This window comes from Cydia strobilella, chromosome 24 (genome assembly GCF_947568885.1).
Source record: "Cydia strobilella chromosome 24, ilCydStro3.1, whole genome shotgun sequence".
Taxonomy (NCBI): domain Eukaryota; kingdom Metazoa; phylum Arthropoda; class Insecta; order Lepidoptera; family Tortricidae; genus Cydia; species Cydia strobilella.
The window spans coordinates 2,380,935-2,400,142 of record NC_086064.1 but is presented as its reverse complement, the minus strand read 5'-3'; the positions used below and the strand labels follow the sequence as shown (position 1 = coordinate 2,400,142).

General features: G+C 40.3%; 1 protein-coding gene across 1 annotated transcript in view; it reads right to left on the bottom strand.

The window, feature by feature from the left end:
• The window catches only part of LOC134752188 (1-phosphatidylinositol 4,5-bisphosphate phosphodiesterase epsilon-1-like), a 167,014-nt gene that overhangs the window by 14,698 nt on the left and 133,108 nt on the right, over window positions 1-19,208 (bottom strand). Inside the window, exons 23-38 of the mRNA XM_063687800.1 lie at window positions 18,982-19,112; window positions 18,559-18,652; window positions 17,247-17,342; window positions 16,304-16,416; window positions 15,313-15,449; window positions 13,841-14,004; window positions 12,935-13,054; window positions 11,666-11,832; window positions 10,654-10,845; window positions 9,399-9,618; window positions 7,498-7,622; window positions 6,344-6,554; window positions 5,292-5,506; window positions 3,483-3,612; window positions 2,280-2,356; window positions 563-659 (exon numbers count right to left, since the gene is read on the bottom strand). Coding sequence (XP_063543870.1) covers window positions 563-659; window positions 2,280-2,356; window positions 3,483-3,612; window positions 5,292-5,506; window positions 6,344-6,554; window positions 7,498-7,622; window positions 9,399-9,618; window positions 10,654-10,845; window positions 11,666-11,832; window positions 12,935-13,054; window positions 13,841-14,004; window positions 15,313-15,449; window positions 16,304-16,416; window positions 17,247-17,342; window positions 18,559-18,652; window positions 18,982-19,112 — 2,289 coding nt within the window. The remainder of the gene's footprint in view (window positions 1-562; window positions 660-2,279; window positions 2,357-3,482; window positions 3,613-5,291; window positions 5,507-6,343; window positions 6,555-7,497; window positions 7,623-9,398; window positions 9,619-10,653; window positions 10,846-11,665; window positions 11,833-12,934; window positions 13,055-13,840; window positions 14,005-15,312; window positions 15,450-16,303; window positions 16,417-17,246; window positions 17,343-18,558; window positions 18,653-18,981; window positions 19,113-19,208) is intronic.

Here is a 19,208-nt window from a genome sequence, read left to right as displayed (position 1 = left end):
TGTGAGAAATAAGTGTTTATTTTATTAAAGAGGTAAATACTCAAAAATATTAGTCTAAACATTTTCCTGGAGGTACCATGGTTACCAAAACCACCCACCCTCTCCCCCACGTGAGTTTTAGTGGGATTCAGCTTGACGCCTCCTCTCCCCCATACACTTACGTTATTCGTGCAATGTACCCTATGTCCCTATTCCCTTTAAAGATATACCGTCAACTGGGGTGAATAGGGAATAGGGATAGCTGGGTTTAATAGGGACAAAATTAAAAATGTGATTTACCTGACAATTTCTTAAAAAATACCCACACAAATTGTATCATTCGATTGAAAATAATAGTAAATTTTGTATGATACTATTTGTGTGGGTATTTTTGACGAAATTGTCAGGTGAATCACATTTTTGTATGATTTCACTCACGGGACGGGCTTTGCCTAGTGTGGGGGTCAGTATAGATTGTAAATGCTCTAATATTTTTCTGGAAATAAACTATTTGTATTTTATGTATTGTCCCTATTCACCCCAGCCATCCCTATTCACCCCGGTTGACGGTATCCCAATTTACCTGTGCAGTGTAAACCACTTCGTCGTCAGCCAGCGCTCGCTGCTGCGGCCCGGCGCCGGCGCGGCCGCCCCACTCCAACTCTTCCACCAGCACGAATCTGTACGGAAATATAAACACATAATACATAAATATTATAGGACAAAACTTCCGTGAGCCACTGACATATTATAATAAGTACTGATCATCTGTTTGGCTGTTTAATGGACCTATGCCTTCATTTGATATGGTCACTTCAACTTTTAAAAAGTTTGCAACTCTACAAATAATGGAATTTGTATGCAACATTGCAGTCCCGAAATCGAGACTGCAATGCTTTTAACTTTTAAATTTTTGACTGACCATAAACTACACACTTCGCGACCTACTTTTTAACCGGCAACGTCGACTTTGCCGTCCATTTTTAAGAAATAGTACATTATTGTCGAGGCTCGGAAGTAGCTACTTGCTGGCTGAGGATTCGTTTTAAACGGACGACCTTGGGAGTCCGTTTAATTGAATCCGAAGCCAGCAAGTAGCCTTTCAGCCGATTCATATATAGTGCTTTTCTCAAAAATGGCGCAATAAATGCAAATATAATAGAAATATTTTACAGAAGCAACGTTCTTATGTATATATTTTCACAGAAAAAAGTAAAAAAAAATAGCTTTGCCGCCTTTTTTTTCATTTTATTAAAAATAGAAGTGTATTTTTCTGCTGAAAATACGCCAACCTATTTGAGACACCTAAATAGTCGCGGTACCAACATTATAATAATAAGTCCTGATCATCTGTTTGGCTGAATAATGGACCTATGCCTTCATTTGATATGGCCACTTCAACTTTTAAAAAGTTTGGAACTCGACAAATAATGGTATGCAACATTGCAGTCCCGAAATCGAGATTGCAATGTTTTTAACTTTTTAATTTTACTTAAACTACGCACTTCGCGACCTACTTTTTAACCGGCAACGTCGACTTTGCCGTCCATTTTTGAGAAAAAATGTTAAACCGGGTTACTCACGTTTATAAAGTCGATGAGCACTCGACATGTTTCGCACCATAACGAGGAGCATTTTCAAAGAGCGCTCAAGGCCTCCCCAAGGTCCCCTCTTGAGAAAGGCCTCAAGATTGATAAATAAAAGAAAAAGCGCTACGACTTTTCAAAAACTCCGTTCTCTGAGCTTACTGCAGAATAATTTTTTGGCAAAAACTTCATTTTTGGTACAAGCTTTTATCGCTGACTGTACTTTATTTCCACAGGCAACTAATACTCATCGAGACAATTCTAAAAATCCCAAACACAATTGGGTTGCGTTGTTTTATCCTGTCTTCATCATCAGATCAGCTCGATGGTACCATAATATTGCATTGTCACCCGACTTACATGCGTTGCAAATTTTCAGCTCCATCGGAAACCGGGAAGATGGTTAAATTAGTAAACCTTAGATTACATTAGGTACATAGTTAGTTAGGTGGTTAGTTTGGGGTCGACCAAATAAAAGCATTAAAAAACCGGCCAAGTGCGAGTCGGACTCGCGCATCGAGGGTTCCGTACTTTTTAGTATTTGTTGTTATAGCGGCAACAAAATGTGAAAATTTCAACTGTCTAGCTATCACGGTTCATGAGATACAGCCTGGTGACAGACAGACGGACAGACGGTTAGACGGACAGCGGAGTCTTAGTAATAGGGTCCCGTTTTTACCCTTTGGGTACGGAACCTTAAAAACGTAAACTCACCTCTTTGGATCGTCCTGACACCGCGCTTTCGTCAACGCCTGGTAGACGACATAGGACGCGGTCGCGTTTAATGGCACCTGGCAAAATAAATGTATAGATTAACCTAACATTTGACCGAGCGTTAGCAAAGGTCTCTTTTTTTTATACTACGTCGGCGGCAAACAAGCATACGGCCCATATTAAATATATTAATAACGGGTCACTCAAGTGTTTTTAGTCGAAAACGCTCGACATGTTTCACTCCGTCTGCGCCGGTCCGTCACCGTCGACGCAAGCTCCTGATGACGCTCCTCGGTACGGAGTGAAACATGTCGAGCGTTTTCGACTAAAAACACGTGAGTGACCCGTTATTAATATATTTAATATGTCTGTGTCTCACGGAAGTTTTGTTATTAATAAGCATACGGCCCGCCTGATGTTAAGCAGTCTCCGTTGCCTATGTACGCCTGCAACTCCAGAGGAGTTACATGCGCGTTGCCGACCCTAACACTCCTCTCCCTCGAGCTCTGGCAACCTTACTCACCGGCAGGAATACAACACTATTAGTAGGGTCTAGTGTTATTTGGTTATTTATCTGTTTCAGCTTGGGCAAAAATTTCATATTTCGTATGTCCGAATGTTCTCCTCTGCAGATCGCGGCAGTTAGGGAGACACACAAGGGAGGGTATTGGCAAATATTTCGGGCAAAAATTGTGTAAAAATTTGAAAGAATTAGATTATGAAATAAATATTAAATATAAAAAAAATATTATAGGACATTCTTACACAGATTGACTAAGTCCTATACAGTAAGCTCAAGAAGGCTTGTGTTATGGGTACAGTCGCCATCAGATATATCGGAGCAGCTAAGGTGCTCAAAAATATCTGAACACGCACTCTAACGCCTTGACAATAGAGACGTGTTTAGATATTTGTGATCGCCTTGGCCGCTCTGTATATTAAATCAATGTATATTAAAATCCATGAATAGATTAGAGATCGTCGAGACAAATCTCACGACATCTCACCACCATGGGGTCAAAAAATTCTCCCTCACGTAATTAATGGACGCCCTCTCAGATAGATTTTTTCTTCTTGAAAAATATTCAAAATAGTGGAAATTGGCCTATAGGACTTAAGTGCCAGTGTAAGGGAGTAAGTAAGGTTATATGGGTCTCGTCTTGGCAACATTTTATAAAAAAAATTGGTGGAATAATTATTTACCTTCAGGATAGCATAAGGTATCTCGTGTGACACGTTGTGGACGCAAACTAGAAAGCTGTCCGGTGGCTTCCGAGGTTCTTCTTCACCAGGAGACGAGGAGCGGGCTGCTGGTCGATCGTTGGAGTTGGATCTGTGAAGATAAGGAATTGGTACAATTTGATTGCAAGTGTGCAAAGCGTGTCATTACGATTCCCGTAACGTTTTTTTCACATCACCTATTCGAAAAAGGGCTTTTTCTTCCCCGCTAGGAGGGATCAAAGTGTCACTTTTCTTCCCTGCTAAGAGGGATCAAAGTGGCATTTTTCTGTTCTAGGACACAATTTTTTTTTCTTTTTTGCATACTATTTTTTTGGTTAAATAATATTTTGGAACATAATAATTTCCTCATAGGTGATGTGAAAAGCAGTATGTGTCACATGGTAGCAAAATTATTTTCACCTTGGGCGTTAACACTTAAATCCCTCACTACGCTCAGGATTCTATTTTAGAATCCCTCGCTACGCTCAGGATTAAATTATAGAATCCTTCGCTTCGTTCAGGATCCAATGTACGCCCTCGCCGTAAATATGTCATTTTGCTCCCTTGTGACACAATCTACTATTTTCTATGCCTCTACTGTTATCTGTCATTTATACATTCATGAACACCACTTGTGCTTTAAAATCGCTAAAACGATCGATTAATGGCTATCAACCTTTCCCAGAAAAAAGCCCATTCCCCATTCCTTTTTGTGTAATATATTATATGTTTATCCTATTAATTTTGTATGTATTTATATCCTTTATCTTTCTGGTACCTTGTTGTACATTTTGCTACATTTGTCACCCTCTTTTCACTTTCTCCTCTCATCTACTCAAAGGTTAACTGGAAGAGATCCCTCAAAGGGATAAGTTCGCCTTTGTACATCTTATTATTTGTACCATGTAATTTTTAATATGTATATTTGTACAATAAAGAGTTTACTACTACTACTACTAAAAGCCTTAAAATGGTTTTAAAATTCTTATGGGTTTAAAATCCTTAAAATTCGTTTATCGGATAGCCCCAACGATTGGCTTTCCCTTTGAATTGCTTACCCGTTCCGTTGACTTAGCTAGAAAGGGGTTTCCCTTTCAGAGATATCGCTAAAACGAAAGTATCCCCTTCCTAATTCAAAAAATTATGACGTCTGTGCTGGCTGTCAAATCACTAGACACTCAATCCTTCACTTGAAACATAAATAAGCAATATTTGATTCTATTTTTACGAAGAGAAGGTTGAAATTGGATTAAGAGATAATTTATAATCGATACCCCTTCAAGAGGTTAGCGCTTAAGGAACGACTATCAGCTTACCCGTATATGAAGCGCTTAAAAAGCCAAATAAAAGGGTTTTAGTTAGCAACGGCTTTGGTGAGCAAAGCCTTATGAAATACCCCCTCCAAAACCGTCGAAGGGGATACCGGGCGGGTCCCTGCTACCAACCTAACAAAATTACTATTAATACAGTTTTGAAACTAAGTTTGTTTAGTAGTACGAAGCGCTGATGGCCTAGCGGTAAGAGCGTGCGACTTGCAATTCGGAGGTCGCGGGTTCAAACCCCGGCTCGTACCAATGAGTTTTTCGGAACTTATGTACCCACTACTTACTAATCCCAACAAGACCTAGTTTCCCCTGGGTTGGAAGGTCTGATGGCAGTCGCTTTCGTAAAAACTAGTGCCTACGCCAATACTTGGGATTAGTTGCCAAGCGGACCCCAGGCTCCCATGAGCCGTGGCAAAATGCCGGGTCAACGCGAGGTTGATGATGACAGTTTTCAAACTAATCTTACCTGATACTAGTAAGCCAGGCCCTAGAGCTAGGGTCGTCACCAACTTTCTTCAACAGCAACCTTGCGCCTGGCCTGCTAGCGGCAGCCCTCATGACCCTCTCGTGTGGTGCTAACACTCTTTGCGTGGGTGTTCTCGATGGTACCTCTTCTACGAGAACGTAGTTGCCTCGGGATGTACGACAGACGCCGGCTTTTGTGAGGCACTGGGCGATCGCCTGGAGTTAAAAAAAAGTTTTGTAAAAATGTAAAAAGGGGTCAATGTGTCAATGTGCGAATTCACCCCTCTTTACATCATAGTTGGTGTCTAGTCATAGTCTGTGTTTGAACTCAAAGATATCGAGAGAAACAGTGATAGGGAGAAAAGTGGAAATTAACAGAGACGGAAGAGGAAAAAATATATAGAGTACGGGAGAGGGGAAAGTAAGAGGGCGTGTGTGAGGGAGAGATGCGAAATGGAAAGAGGATAAAGAATAAATTATGGTAATATAAGAAAGAGAGGGAGTTTTTCTTGTGGGCGAATGAATAACAAACAGTAACTTACTAATCTAACCTAATTTGAAAGACTAACCTCATTAGTAGTAGTATCATGTGTGACCTTGAATATAGAGTACTGTTCTCGTCTCCTCACGGCGTGCACTACGAGGAAGTAGATCTTTCTCCTATTCTGAAGAGAACGGGGCTCCTCCAGGTCTGTTCGAGAATAGAGCTCTCGAACTGACCTTGTGAGGGGCAGACAGAGTGAGGGTAAGAGAATCGTAAGTGGAGGTCAGAAAGAGAGAAATAGACACAGATAGTCGGAGAAAGTGTGATAGATAGATAGACAGAGAGTGAGAGGATGAAAAAGGGATACATGAAAAAAGATGAACAGGACAGAAGTCTATTAGGACTTAAGAAACGGAATTTAAAAGGACGAGTATGAGTAAGAAATGGGGAGGGAAAGGAAAGAAAAAAGTACCTACGTGATAAACGTAAAATGAGAAAAAATGGAAGGAGATTGACAGAAATAGTGTGAGAAAGAGATGGCTTTTCCCCTATCATAACCTGAAACTAACCTCATTGGTAGTAGTATCCTCTGTGACCTTCAATATTGAGTACGGTTCTCGCCTCCTCACGGCGTGCACTACAAGGAAGTGGATCTTTCTCCTCTGCTGAGGAGACCGCGGCTCCTCAAGGTCAGCGCGGGAGCTTTCTCCCGCCTCCTCTTCTCCGCAGCGGGAGAAAATGAGGAGGGACGCCATGTTGAGAGACTGGTTTGTTGGCGATCTGTATTGTAAATGAAAGATGTGAATGATTAGATCATTTTCGGGGCGTATTGTCGGAATGAAAATAACGGATATTAAAAAAACCGGCCAAGTGCGAGTCGGACTCGCGCACGAAGGGTTCCGTACCATTACGGAAAAAACAGCAAAAAAATCACGTGTGTTGTATGGGAGCCCCATTTAAATATTTATATTATTCTGTTTTTAGTATTTGTTGTTATAGCGGCAACAGAAATACATCTGTGAAAATATCAGCTGTCTAGCTATCACGGTTCATGAGATATAGCCTGGTGACAGACAGACAGACAGACGGACAGCGGAGTCTTAGTAATAGGGTCCCGTTTTTACCCTTTGGGTACGGAACCCTAAAAAGTCCCCAGCAAGCTCGGCCGAATTTCACCTTCCCATACAAATGGTGTTTCGTAAGTTTCGTTCTCATTTTAAAACTAAGTGTTGGATTGTTATGGAACTTTGCACATACAATGGCATGAGGTATATCTAGTCCTGTAATTAGTTTATATACTTAGCTCCAGTTTATAAAACAAAGGAAATAGAGCAAAAACGAGTTTTGTATGGAAAACTTAAATGGCTGAAGCTAATACATTTTTTTTATGAAATAGGAGGCAAACGAGCAGACGGATCACCTGATGGTAAGCGATTACCGCCGCCCATGGACACCCGCAACACCAGAGGGGTTGTAAGTGCGTTGCCGGCATTTAAGATGGGAATACGCTCTTTTCATGAAGGTTTGAAGGTCATATCGGTCCGGAAATACATAAACTAATCACAGGACTAGATATACTTTATCCTTTTGTAAGTACAAAGTTTCAAAGCAATCTAGCTAGTCGTTTTAAACCAGATACTAAAAGGATTTTTGGTTTAAATTTATTCATTTTATTAATTAATTAAATCTTACTCTTATTAGGCTATTAAAAGCATAAACTTACCGCAACCGCACATGACGGTAACCAGGGCGGAGACAAGATATAGGTATCACTCTTTGTGATAGCATGTAGTTTGTGTCTGCGTCGTATACTTCAAACCGTATCAATGCTAGCTCAGGAAAGTTGATCTGTGGAACAGTTATATGTTGCCGTAAAATGGGGTGAGTAGGGTTCGCGGGGAGAGTTGGGGTATGAATGGGGAGAGAAGGCATGAAAGGGGGGTGAGATGGGATTTTAAGGCTACTGCTACAAAAATAATGTATATAGTAATACTCATAATAAAAAAAAATCCTTGCCTTTGTATGAAAACCCATCTCACCCCAATTACGAGGGACTACGGGGTGAGGTGGGATTTCCTGTTTATCGTCAAAGTTATGAAATGGAACTACCCAATATAAAATAAAAACTAAAATACAAACGTCCGGAACACTTATTATATACACCATTCAGTTTGCATATTATGTAAAAATAAAATGTTATCGAGGTTTGAATGCCAGTTTTGCTCCTACTCACCCCATTTTAGGGTACAAGACTTATATTAACCGGGATATGAACCGTGATTACCTTTTGTATTTTATTTGTTTTGTAACGTAACGTAATCACGGTACATATCCCGGGCAATATAAGTCTAGTGAAACTAACCGTGTATCATTCAAAATTGATAGAGTTATATTAGTCAAAAATTTCATTGTAACAAAACGTTTAATGTTTGACCTCTCTTCAAACCGCAACTGTAGGGTACGTTTAGTTTGTCTTTGATTTTTGTGTTTTTGTCTATGATTGAACAGATGAATAAATCATTCTTAGACCAAACTAGACATGGTTGTTTATTTTAAATCTTAATATTAAATGGCGCAGTCGGTAGGATCCGAACCTACGCCACCAAAGGGAATTTTATTTTGAAGGCCGTTCCATCGGTTTGCCGCTGTCACTGTCACATTTCGCAAGAAAGAACGGGAAAGATCATGCGTACCAAGTGTCAATTTTGACTGAATTTTGTCGATTTTTATTTATTTTAAAAACGTTACCTTACAATATCGAAATTCTAAAGCTATGAAATTACTATTTAAGTTAAGATTGTTTTTTCTTCTTTTTTTGTTTATAATAACATAATAAATAACCGAGTAAAGTTCGATTAAAAGTTCGAGTTAGAGGTTACTTTGGAAATTAATTGTATCGAGCGAAGTGTCATAATTCGTGTATCGGAAGCTATGATATTAAAGATAATATAGTCAAGAACTACATATATTTTTCCACGTCTACGAATATCAACGCCTCTTAGAAAAACATGATCATATAAGGAGATTTTTCGCCTTCTGGCTCAGGCAACCGCCTGAATCAATCAAAACTATTTCGGCTCATCGAGGCGATTCTAATAATAATAAAGATAGAGAGATAGAAACAGAGGGCATCCTTCACTTTTACTCCAACCAATGAGGGCTATCGTTTTTTTGCTCATCAGTTGGCGCCTCTGTTGATGGTGGTCCAAAAGACTAAAGAACTGCAGCTGTCAGTCATTGAAGTGACAAGGGACATTTGACATTTCGAACTATGGAAAAGACCACCATCTACACTAGCGCCCCTAGCGGCGAATTAATACGCGTTAGCCCTCATTAAATCGTCATTGAAGCCTATGCGAATAAAGATGCCCTCAATTTGGGAACTTCGGCACAGAATATATAATAGTAGTAGGTACAGAAGATTCACTCCCTAACAAAACGCGACTACTACGCGCAAGGCGGCGCAAGCGCGTGCAGGCGTCCGTTCCATAGCGGTGCGCGGCAATTACCATGGCAAGACCTCAAAATTGCGGCAGGTACTTGTAGCGACGCGACGATATCGCGGAGTGTGGCACGCCTGACTTCGGTGTACGCCGTAGGCCCTCTGATATTGAATACACTTACCTTAAAATTAAAAGTATCATGCCACACAGGATTCAAAGCGTTTCTTCTCGCAGCCCTCGTCCTCAACTTCCGACAGTCCGCCGGAACCCCCAGCACTTCAACCTCTACGAAGGCATTGTAGAAAGAGTACACGTTTTCGGCAACATATTGCCCTGAGATCACGGATAGGGTGAGGTGGGCTGCGTGGATACCGTCGAACTCTTTCTCCATTGGGTTGAATCTGAAACATTTTTAGAAATTTTAGAGATCTCTCTCATCATCATCTCAGCCGAAAGACGTCCACTGCTGGACAAAGGCCTACCCCCAAGGATCTCCACAACGAACGGTCATTCGCTGCCCTCAACCAACGGTTTCCTGCGACTTTAACCAGAACGTCGGTCCATCTAGTCTTGGGCCTTCCCACGCTTCCTGCGTGATCGAATCAGAAATGAGGAGATAGGCAGAACTAAAGTTGTCGACATAGCTAAGAGAATTGCCAGACTTAAATGGCAGTGGGCGGGCCACATTGCTCGCAGAACCGATGGCCGATGGGGCAGAAAGGTTCTCGAGTGGCGTCCACGTACCGGAAGACGCAACGTGGGAAGAGATCTCTTCCGGTATATCGTAATCCCGTGAGGGAAAAAAATTACAGAATGACATTATCTAGCAGTGGATATCTTCTGATATGATGACAAGGAACACTCTTTAGACCTTTGTCTTTCTGATCTGATCTGATTCGACCGATGCGTAGGAAATACTCGTTTTTTCCCTTTTATTACAGTGTTTCTACCTCAGAATAAATAATAGCACTCCCGTACAGAAAGGAAACTCCCTACAAAACCGAAGTTTGACAGCGGTTCAGGGTCGAATCATGCTATCCCTTTCTAATATATAGCACGATCCCTTTCGGCTATTTAGGGTTGTCAAAATTTAAGTCATTATCTTACTGTGGTCGTGCACGCAAAGGGACGTCAAGTTGTGCCAACCCTAATAATTGCTCGGAGCAATGCTGAGCCGAACGGAGCCGAGTTTGCTCGAAGCGAGGAGTTTCGCACCCCTGTTTCTACACAAATCTTGACAGATTCAAAATGACATTACGTCCAAGAAATGTGTCCTGGGTCCTTCAAAACGTCTGGTTTAATAATCCTTGAAAGATAACAATCAATAATGATTGTCTTTATAATGTGATAGTCTTACCTCCTATAAGCAATATGTGGGAATTTCTGAAGATGGATTTTCTCCAGAAAACGACGTGGCTAACCTAACTATAACTTACCTCCTATAAGCTATGTGTCCTGGATCCCACATAACCGCCGGTTTCCTGACATATCCCACGGACCCATTGCTCTCAAACATGGCGGCATTGACGGCCATGGCCGCGTCTTCTGTTTGGTAGTTGAGAGCCACTAATTGGACGCCGCAGCACCAGAATGTGACGGGGTCGAAGTTGGATGAGTCTATTCTTAGGCTGTTGAAAAAAAAGATTAATCATGGGTTATATGGCAGATGTACCGAGAAAAAGGTGGATGGACTGTGTGAAAGATGATATGAAATGAAACTAACGCAAGTAGATGATGAGATGACGGGTGACAGAGAGGTATGGAAGAAAAATACATGCTGCGCCGACCCCAAGTGAATGGGACAAGGGCAAGTGAATGATGATGATGATATGGCAGATGTACCAAATGATTTGGATGCAAAGTTATCGCAGTAAGAGATATAGGGGGGATAGTTGAGCCAAAAATGTACAAATTCTCAGATGCCTACGAACACCTGGTGAAACATCCTCGCGCAGCAGTCTTAGAGCCAAAAGCCCAATACCCGGGCTAATAACAACAGCCCGGGTTTTTGGGTGCTGGAATGATTTCGTGTACTAAACTTTGTGTATTATAAAATAGTTACGAAAGACTTAAAAATAGGTAGTTCAAAAAAAAAAGTAAAAAAATAGGTACTTCAAAATAGGTCACTCCAAATGTTTTTAAAAATGTTAAAATATAGGTTCTGTTTTTACAGTATTTAGGTACATTGGCTAGTGTAAAAACATTCCCGCACCCAAAACCCTGGGATATACCCATTATGCCCAAAACACATCTTAAAGTGAAAATATGAATTTCTACCATTTTCAATAGTAATCGTAGACCAGAAGCAAATACTACATCTCACACCCGAACAGGAAGGGAGGAAGGTTTAGCAAAGAGCCGATGGATAAGAGCGGCTCAAGACCGGTCGTTGTGGCGATCCCTGGGGGAGGCCTATGTCCAGCAGTGGACGTCTTTCGGCTGACTCACCCGGCGGGATAAGTCCGGACGAGCTGCGTCTCCGTATGTGCTACCAAAGCGAGGGGGTGTTTTCGGCAGATCTTCTTCCCGATAGCTTCGTTGACGGAACTGCATCGGTAGCACGGGTGGTGTAATGCTGGTGCGTTGAGACACCGTGCTCTGGTTACTGCCAACTGCTGTAAATATAAATAAACAGCAAATAATCCAATTTCACAGGAAGCAATTACTTTATGATCATTAGGCAGTTTTATTTAATAATTTTAAAACTAACATGAGACTTAATCGCGTACAAACTTACGTATATTTATGGCCTGACGTTTCAAACGTGACGTTACGTTCGTGGTCACAGGCAGACTGGCGAGGAATTGTATCAACATCTTCTTGCCGCGCGGGTTTTGTGAACTACCCGCACTTGATCTTGATTATTAACTTGTACGCTAGGGTCACTTTGCCTACACACAACACTCAAGACATCCGATGGTATATAGTATGTGGTGGGATGGTGTGTGGTTTATTTCGTCAAATGCATAGAGGAAATGCATAGATTAGTAGATTACCCAATCATTAGATGTGTCTATAGATAATATTTGAGGATTTCCCTCGAATTCCCCAGAACCCAGATGACATCTAAACCAATTGTGAAATAGGTATAAAGTTTTCCGGACCGACGTAGCGTAGCCGTCTAAGAAATTGGAGATAAATTTTGAACATCCCACCACATACCATCGGATGTCGTGAGTGTTTGTGTGTAGGCAAAGTGACAACCCTAGCGTACAAGTTAATAATCAAGCTCAAGTGCGGGTAGTTCGCAAAACCCGCGCGGCAAGATGTTGATACAATTCCTCGCCAGTCTGCCTGTGACCACGAACGTAACGTCACGTTCGAAACGTCAGGCCATAAATAAACGTAAGTTTGTACGAGATTATGTCCCGTGTTAGTTTTAAAATTATAAATTTTGAAGTAAGTTAAGAACATATGAATATGATCATTATGAAATTTCAGTGATAGTTTTAAAGGTTATAGCCGAGTGGCCAAGTGGTCCGTTCGTAGACTGCGTCTGCTTTAAGGATGACTCACGTTAGAACGGTCCGGGTCCGGGCCGAGGCGTACAATGGCTGATAGAAGATTACGTGATGCTTTATGTAGAAAACGAAGTGTCGGATGCCTCGGCCCGGACCCGGACCGTTCTAACGTGAATCATCCTTTAGGAGGTTTAAGCTAGCAAGTATAAGATTTCTTTTGGCTGGAGGCTTTGGATGATGATGGATATATTCATACCGTTCCAGTGCTGTCACTGCTTTCTGAGGACTCGAAGCTGCTGCAGGGGGCGCTGTCTTTGCTGGTCTGTTTGACAGAACTGCGAGGTGACAGGGGGTTGAGGCCGCGAAATTTTATTGCCTGTAAAAATATACACACAGGTTTTACTGGTCTTTGAAGGATTTTTTGTCGAATATTTAATTTTCTTTAAAACTTATAGACAGATAGGAAGATTGCTAGAACTACCGTTCCTTCTTATTTGGAAGGTCTTGTTCCTATGTTAATTCTTAGGATTTAGTTGCCAAGGACGCCTCAGGCGTTCTTGGTGAGCTGTGGCAAAAAAAAACCGTGACAATACTATGAAAATAATGATGGTACTTGATATTTGAGTGACTCATTCTATTAAATCACCTAAATATAATGACGAAAAAATCAACGCTCTGGATAGTCTTCAAAAACCCTGAATGTGAAGAAGTACGTTCCCATGGAGATAATAAGGATTTTCTTTAACTTACTACTTACTTACATCTGTGGCGCGACGACCCGAAGTGGATCTTGGCTTCCGACACCAATGACCGCCATGCTACTCTGTCTAAAGCAGGGGTCGGAAACCGGTATTTGCTCCATACAAAAATACCGGTATTATTACGTTCTTTTTCGTTCTTTTGTTTTTAATTTCATTTTTAATGGGACGTTTTAATAATGCAAAATTGTTTCCTAAATACATGATTCAGTCCTACGTAATGAGCATAAAAAATTCAAAATATTGGGCTATTTCGGGGTTTTAAAAAAATACCGGTTCCGAGCCCTGGTCTAAAGCCGTTTCTGTCCAGTCGACGGCGCCGAGTTCGCTGAGGTCTTTCTACACTTCGTCTCTCCAGCGGTACCTAGGGCATCCAGACGGCGTCTAGGGGTTCTTTAACTTACCTGAACATAAGTGACCATGTCACTGAGTTCCTTGGCTATCTGGTTGCTCCGTTTTCTGGCAGCGCTGCTCTGTTTGGTATCTGGTCGGAGACTTCTGTATAGTGATAGAGACGCGCGCCCGCATTTTTCTTCCATGGAATTGAGGATTTTGTGTAGCTCTTTGTCTTGAAAATAAAGAAATAAATAGCTGTTAGAAAATTATTTAGGCAAAAGGTTTGGAACTTATGTCAGACGTGGCTTAATCCGCGATTTCGTCGCGTTGCTACAAGTACATGCGGCACACCAATTTTGGTGTCTATAGTCATTGCCGCGCACCGCTACGGAACGGAAGCCTGCTCGCGCTTGCGCCACCTAGTGGTCATACCTGTCGTAATCGACGCGTTTTGTTAGAGAGTGAACCTTCTGTACAGTCAAAGGCAAAAATATCGATCCAGACAAATGGTTCAAAAATATTTGTACACGACTTTTTTGTCTAAGGTCTGGTGTAAGAGCGCACACATATTTATGAAACTTTGGGAATGTATATATATTTATGCCCTTGACTGTACCTAGTACTATTATTATTCTGTGCTTATGTCTTAAATTGCTTTTGTATTGGACGAAAATACTACAGTCAGGTCATTTGGGGACAAATATTGGGCAACAATTTTTGTAAGTCAAGATTGTCTGGACAGCAATCATCGAGAGATACGATATAGGGGAGTCTACTTCGAGCATGAAGAATCGAAATATCGTTATCTGCCTCTCAATTTCTCTTGTATATTAACGGTTTCAGAATTATGACTAATGATAATATGACAATCGTTACATTATGACTTTCAACATAGAGTAACTTATACTAGAGCGGTACTGTGATAGTAAATTTTCTAACCCCAGTAAATTCACTGCCATCTGTCGACACACTTTAAAACTAAAAATGAAGATTTATAAAAATACGATAGAATGTATTTAAATATAAATAAATGATTTTTTTTATTTGCATTAATTATTTTTATGATTTTGACCCATGTTCTTTCACTGATATGCGTTAAAATTGTTAAATAACAAACGAAACCGTCAACGCCATCTATACGACTGTAGGCCAAAAGAAAATTTGATTCTCGTTCAGAGGGCGCTACTAGTTTTGGCCTACAGTCGTATAGATGGCGTTGACGGTTTCGTTTGTTATTTAACAATTTTAACGCATATCAGTGAAAGAACATGGGTCAAAATCATAAAAATAATTAATGCAAATAAAAATTTTTTTTATTTATATTTAAATACATTCTATCGTATTTTTATAAATCTTTATTTTTAGTTTTAAAGTGTGTCGACAGATGGCAGTGAATTTACTGGGGTTACAAAATTTACTATGACAGTACCGCTCTAGTATAAGTTACTCTATGGTTATATCTATCTTTGCTTTCAATAATTATGTCAAACAAAGGCATCCCGGTTAGGGTAACATGAAACTTAAAGCCTAAAAAACTTACCATCTAATTCTTCATCATCATCGTAATCTTCATCTGAGAAGTATTCCGCTAAGCTGCTCCCAGATTGTTGGGATAGCGAGCTGTTCCTGACTCCTTGTTCAGGGAGTGATGTGCTGGTATGACGAATGCCGTTGGACCTAAGAAAAGATTTTTGTCAAGATATTTTATAATTTTCATTTTACAATATATGTGTGTACTAATATATTTTTAAGACTTAAACTAACAGAATATGGGCCGACAGGCCTGAAATAAAGATTTCAATTCAATTCAAATTCAATTTGTCGCCGACGGCCAGGCGACGAAGTTTCCGCGACCGGCGGCGGCGGCAACCATAGGTGGGAACGAAAGTTTCGATCGCTGTGTCTCGCTCCAACCTATGGTTGCCGCCGCCGCCGGTCGCGCAATGTCGTGGCCGAGCCGTTATTATACTCATTATACTCATCGAGACGATTTTTGACGAATTCAAAGTCGTTGAGGTTGCGTTGTTTTATTAGAGAGTGCCAATGACATCAATTCAAGTGATTATATTTAAAGACTAGCTTTTGCCCGCGACTTCGTCTGCGTGGACTTAGTAACAGCAGCTAAAGTAAGTATAGCGCCTGGAATTCTCATAGCAATAATTCAATTTGAGCATATTATGCACACAAATTAGCAGGCACTTTATTAGTTATCTCAATTCCACCCCGCTTTTTACTTTCTTAAGGGATGATTTTTGGGATAAAAACTATACTATGTCCTTCTCAGGGACTCAACCTATCTCTATGCCAAATTTCGATTCAGCGGTTTAAGCGTGAAGAGGGAACACACAGACAGACAGACAGACAGACTTTCGCTTTATAATATTAGTATGGATTGTCACTGGTCTTATATATAAGTATGTCAAATTGCAGCCCAATCGGACATCGGGAAGTGGTTCAAATTTTGATTTCAGTATTATCTACATATTTTATATACTAAGTCTTTATTAGTAGCTGAAGTGATCTAAACCGACCTGCTAAAGGCCGTGGCTAAGACCCCTCCGTAGCCTTGTGCAGAGCTGGCCCCCGTGAGCCCAACAGTGGGACTTGCCTCCATTGGGAGCAGCTTCTTATTTTTTATTAGCACCTGTAAGAATTTTAGATTGTAAAACACGTTACAATAGCTAAAAAGAGGGCATGCTGTGTCTGTGAATTATATTTTATGGACACTAAGTATCTAATTCAGATATTGCCTATGGCACACGTCTTTTTCTATAGCCCCCCTCCACACTTGCCGCGAATGCGAGTGTGGAGGGAGCTTTTAGAAAAATATCTTTGGTCACAATGATATTAGATACAACTATAGATATGGCTTACCCTAACATAAAATACTGATTTAAACTTTTACAATTTTTACTCATTATGAATTTCATAGAAATTTCAATCGAGACGAAGGTTTTAATATCTCACCACATGGAACCCAGTCATTAGTAAATGTAAGCGTAAACAAATATCTCAAGTTGAAAAATCGAATATCGTGAGTGTTGTGTGTCGATCCGGTGACATCCCTAGTGCGCAAAACGTTCAAGTTAATAAACAAGACCAAGTGCGGGTAGTTCGAAAAACTCGCGCACATAGAAGATGTTGATGTCAACTTTAGCCAGTCTTCTCCGAGACCACGGGGACAACGCCGCGCCGTCCTCGAAACGTCGGAGGTAAATTTAAAACTTATTTTACGGTATTAAGTCCTAACATAAAAGGTGAAAAAAATGGTTCCAATGTTACGGCACCACACTCTCAAAATATACGCAAAAGGCGTAAAAGAGAAGGCATAATCAAAAGAAGTTAAAAAAAGAGACGACTAGTGTTTTTCATTAAGCCTAAGAATTTATGAATTCGGCTTGATTTTTTGGAAAAAAAAACTGCCAGGGTATGAGGTGCCTAATAGAAGTTACTCTATGCTAATAGGAAACTCACCTTGTATTTAAGCTGCTCCGGGCTCGGCAATCTTGGCTCGTCGGTATAATCCACTTCAAAAAGAAAGGATGTCACCAACTTGTCTCCGAACACTGCCTGGATGAAGACGGCCAATACAGTATGGGCACCTTTATACAGGTTGGCTAAAGAATGCATTCCCGTTGCCAGGGAGGTTTGGAGATTATACTGAGCAACTTTTACTATAGGACCAACGACGAAATCGCGAAAAAAAATCTTGCCCACCCATAGAAAATGGCCAGCCAAAATGTATGAAACAGGCAAAATTTTTTTCGCGATTTCGGGGTTAGTCCCATAGTAAAAGTTGCTCAGTATAATCCCAAAACCTCCCTGGCAACGGGAATGCACTTATTTTTTAGCCACCGTGTATACTCAAACACACCCAACTTGTCAGCAGAAAAAGGCGGGAAATTAAAATTTTCTATGGGAATTCAACCCTTCGCGGCTACATGTTTTTTTTTTTTTTTGTAATTGAAAATAATTAATTATTTATTATGGATTTTCAACGTAGTATCTTAAATTAACTTTCCTTAGTTAAGTCTAGGTTTATTTTCTATTAAAACAATAAAGTGAGCTAAAAACATAATGACCTAAACTAAAAAACTTACAAATAAAAAATCTGACCTAGGTCTCGGTCGTGTGGTAGGGTGCCCAAAAGGCTGGCCGCATTTCCGCGCTGTATAGCTATGCTGATGCGCTGCGCGAAATAGTGACGCCCTCTATACTGCTTATACTAGTTATTACACATAAGACTAACATTGCTAAGCCTTAATTTCGCCTTTGCGAACGCATGTGCAAGATCAACATTAGTTACATATGAGTTAACTTGTGTGCACGGCACCCTTGCGCCCTATTAGGGCGTAGCTTTGATCTTTCGAACACGCACTGATGAGCAATTGAGCATATAAGTGATTAGTTCCGTGTAGTTTACTCGTTAGATGAAGGAAGCGAATTGAAAACGAAGTTTTGGAATCAAATTAGGTGTCTAATATAACTTTTGAAGTTTATTTTCAAGTTTAGTTAGTTACAAGTGTCGATGAAAGATGGCGGTTAAAAAAGTCCACTAATAAAAATGTTATAAAGTCGAAATTCAAATTTTCTATGGGACAATATCCCTTCGCGCCTACATTTTTTAAATTTACCGCCTTTTTCTAGTGACAAGATTTGCTTGACCAACTATATTTATTCTGTGCTTTTGCAAACATTTTGCAAAGTTTGTTTTCAACGGTTTAGTTACAAGTGTCAATAAAAGTTGGCGGTTAAAAGAGTACACAAATAAAAATGTTATACTGACCTCAAATGTGCTTGCCATGACTTGTTGTTGAGGTAAACTGCAGTGGTTTTCTATGCTCAATATCAAAGGGTACGGCGAAGCAACGAATGCACTTCTGCAAATGCAAAACATTAAATTTTTAATTTGAATTAAACATTGTTGATGAACAGATGACAAAATTCACTTTCCCTCCACAAAAAAGTTCAAAACCATAGACAAATTCAGCCAGGTGTGTAAAGAACGGGATTTAAAAAATAACGATCGTTAATAACTCGTTAATTAAATCGTTACGCTGCGGCTAGCCGTGGCATTAACCTGGTCCTTTTTTCGTCCGCTCCTTTTTTTACACTCTCTTATGTAACCTACCATCATGTGACGTTAATAAATGTATTCTATTCTATCCTATTTTAATAACGCGTTATTTTGAAAAATTTCGATTCTCACCTTTCGATTGTTTCGACGACTCTTCGAAACGGGATTTTTGTGGTAAATGTATGCCCGTGATAAATAACTGGACTACCGTCGTCGCCGTCCCAACAATCTAGTTCGACGCACCTACATCCTGTCAGCAATACCTGTAGAAATAGAAAAACAACTTGTTTGTAAACCCACATAAAATCTAAATATATGATCATGAATACTAAAAATCTTTTTATTTGTCTCGATTCTTA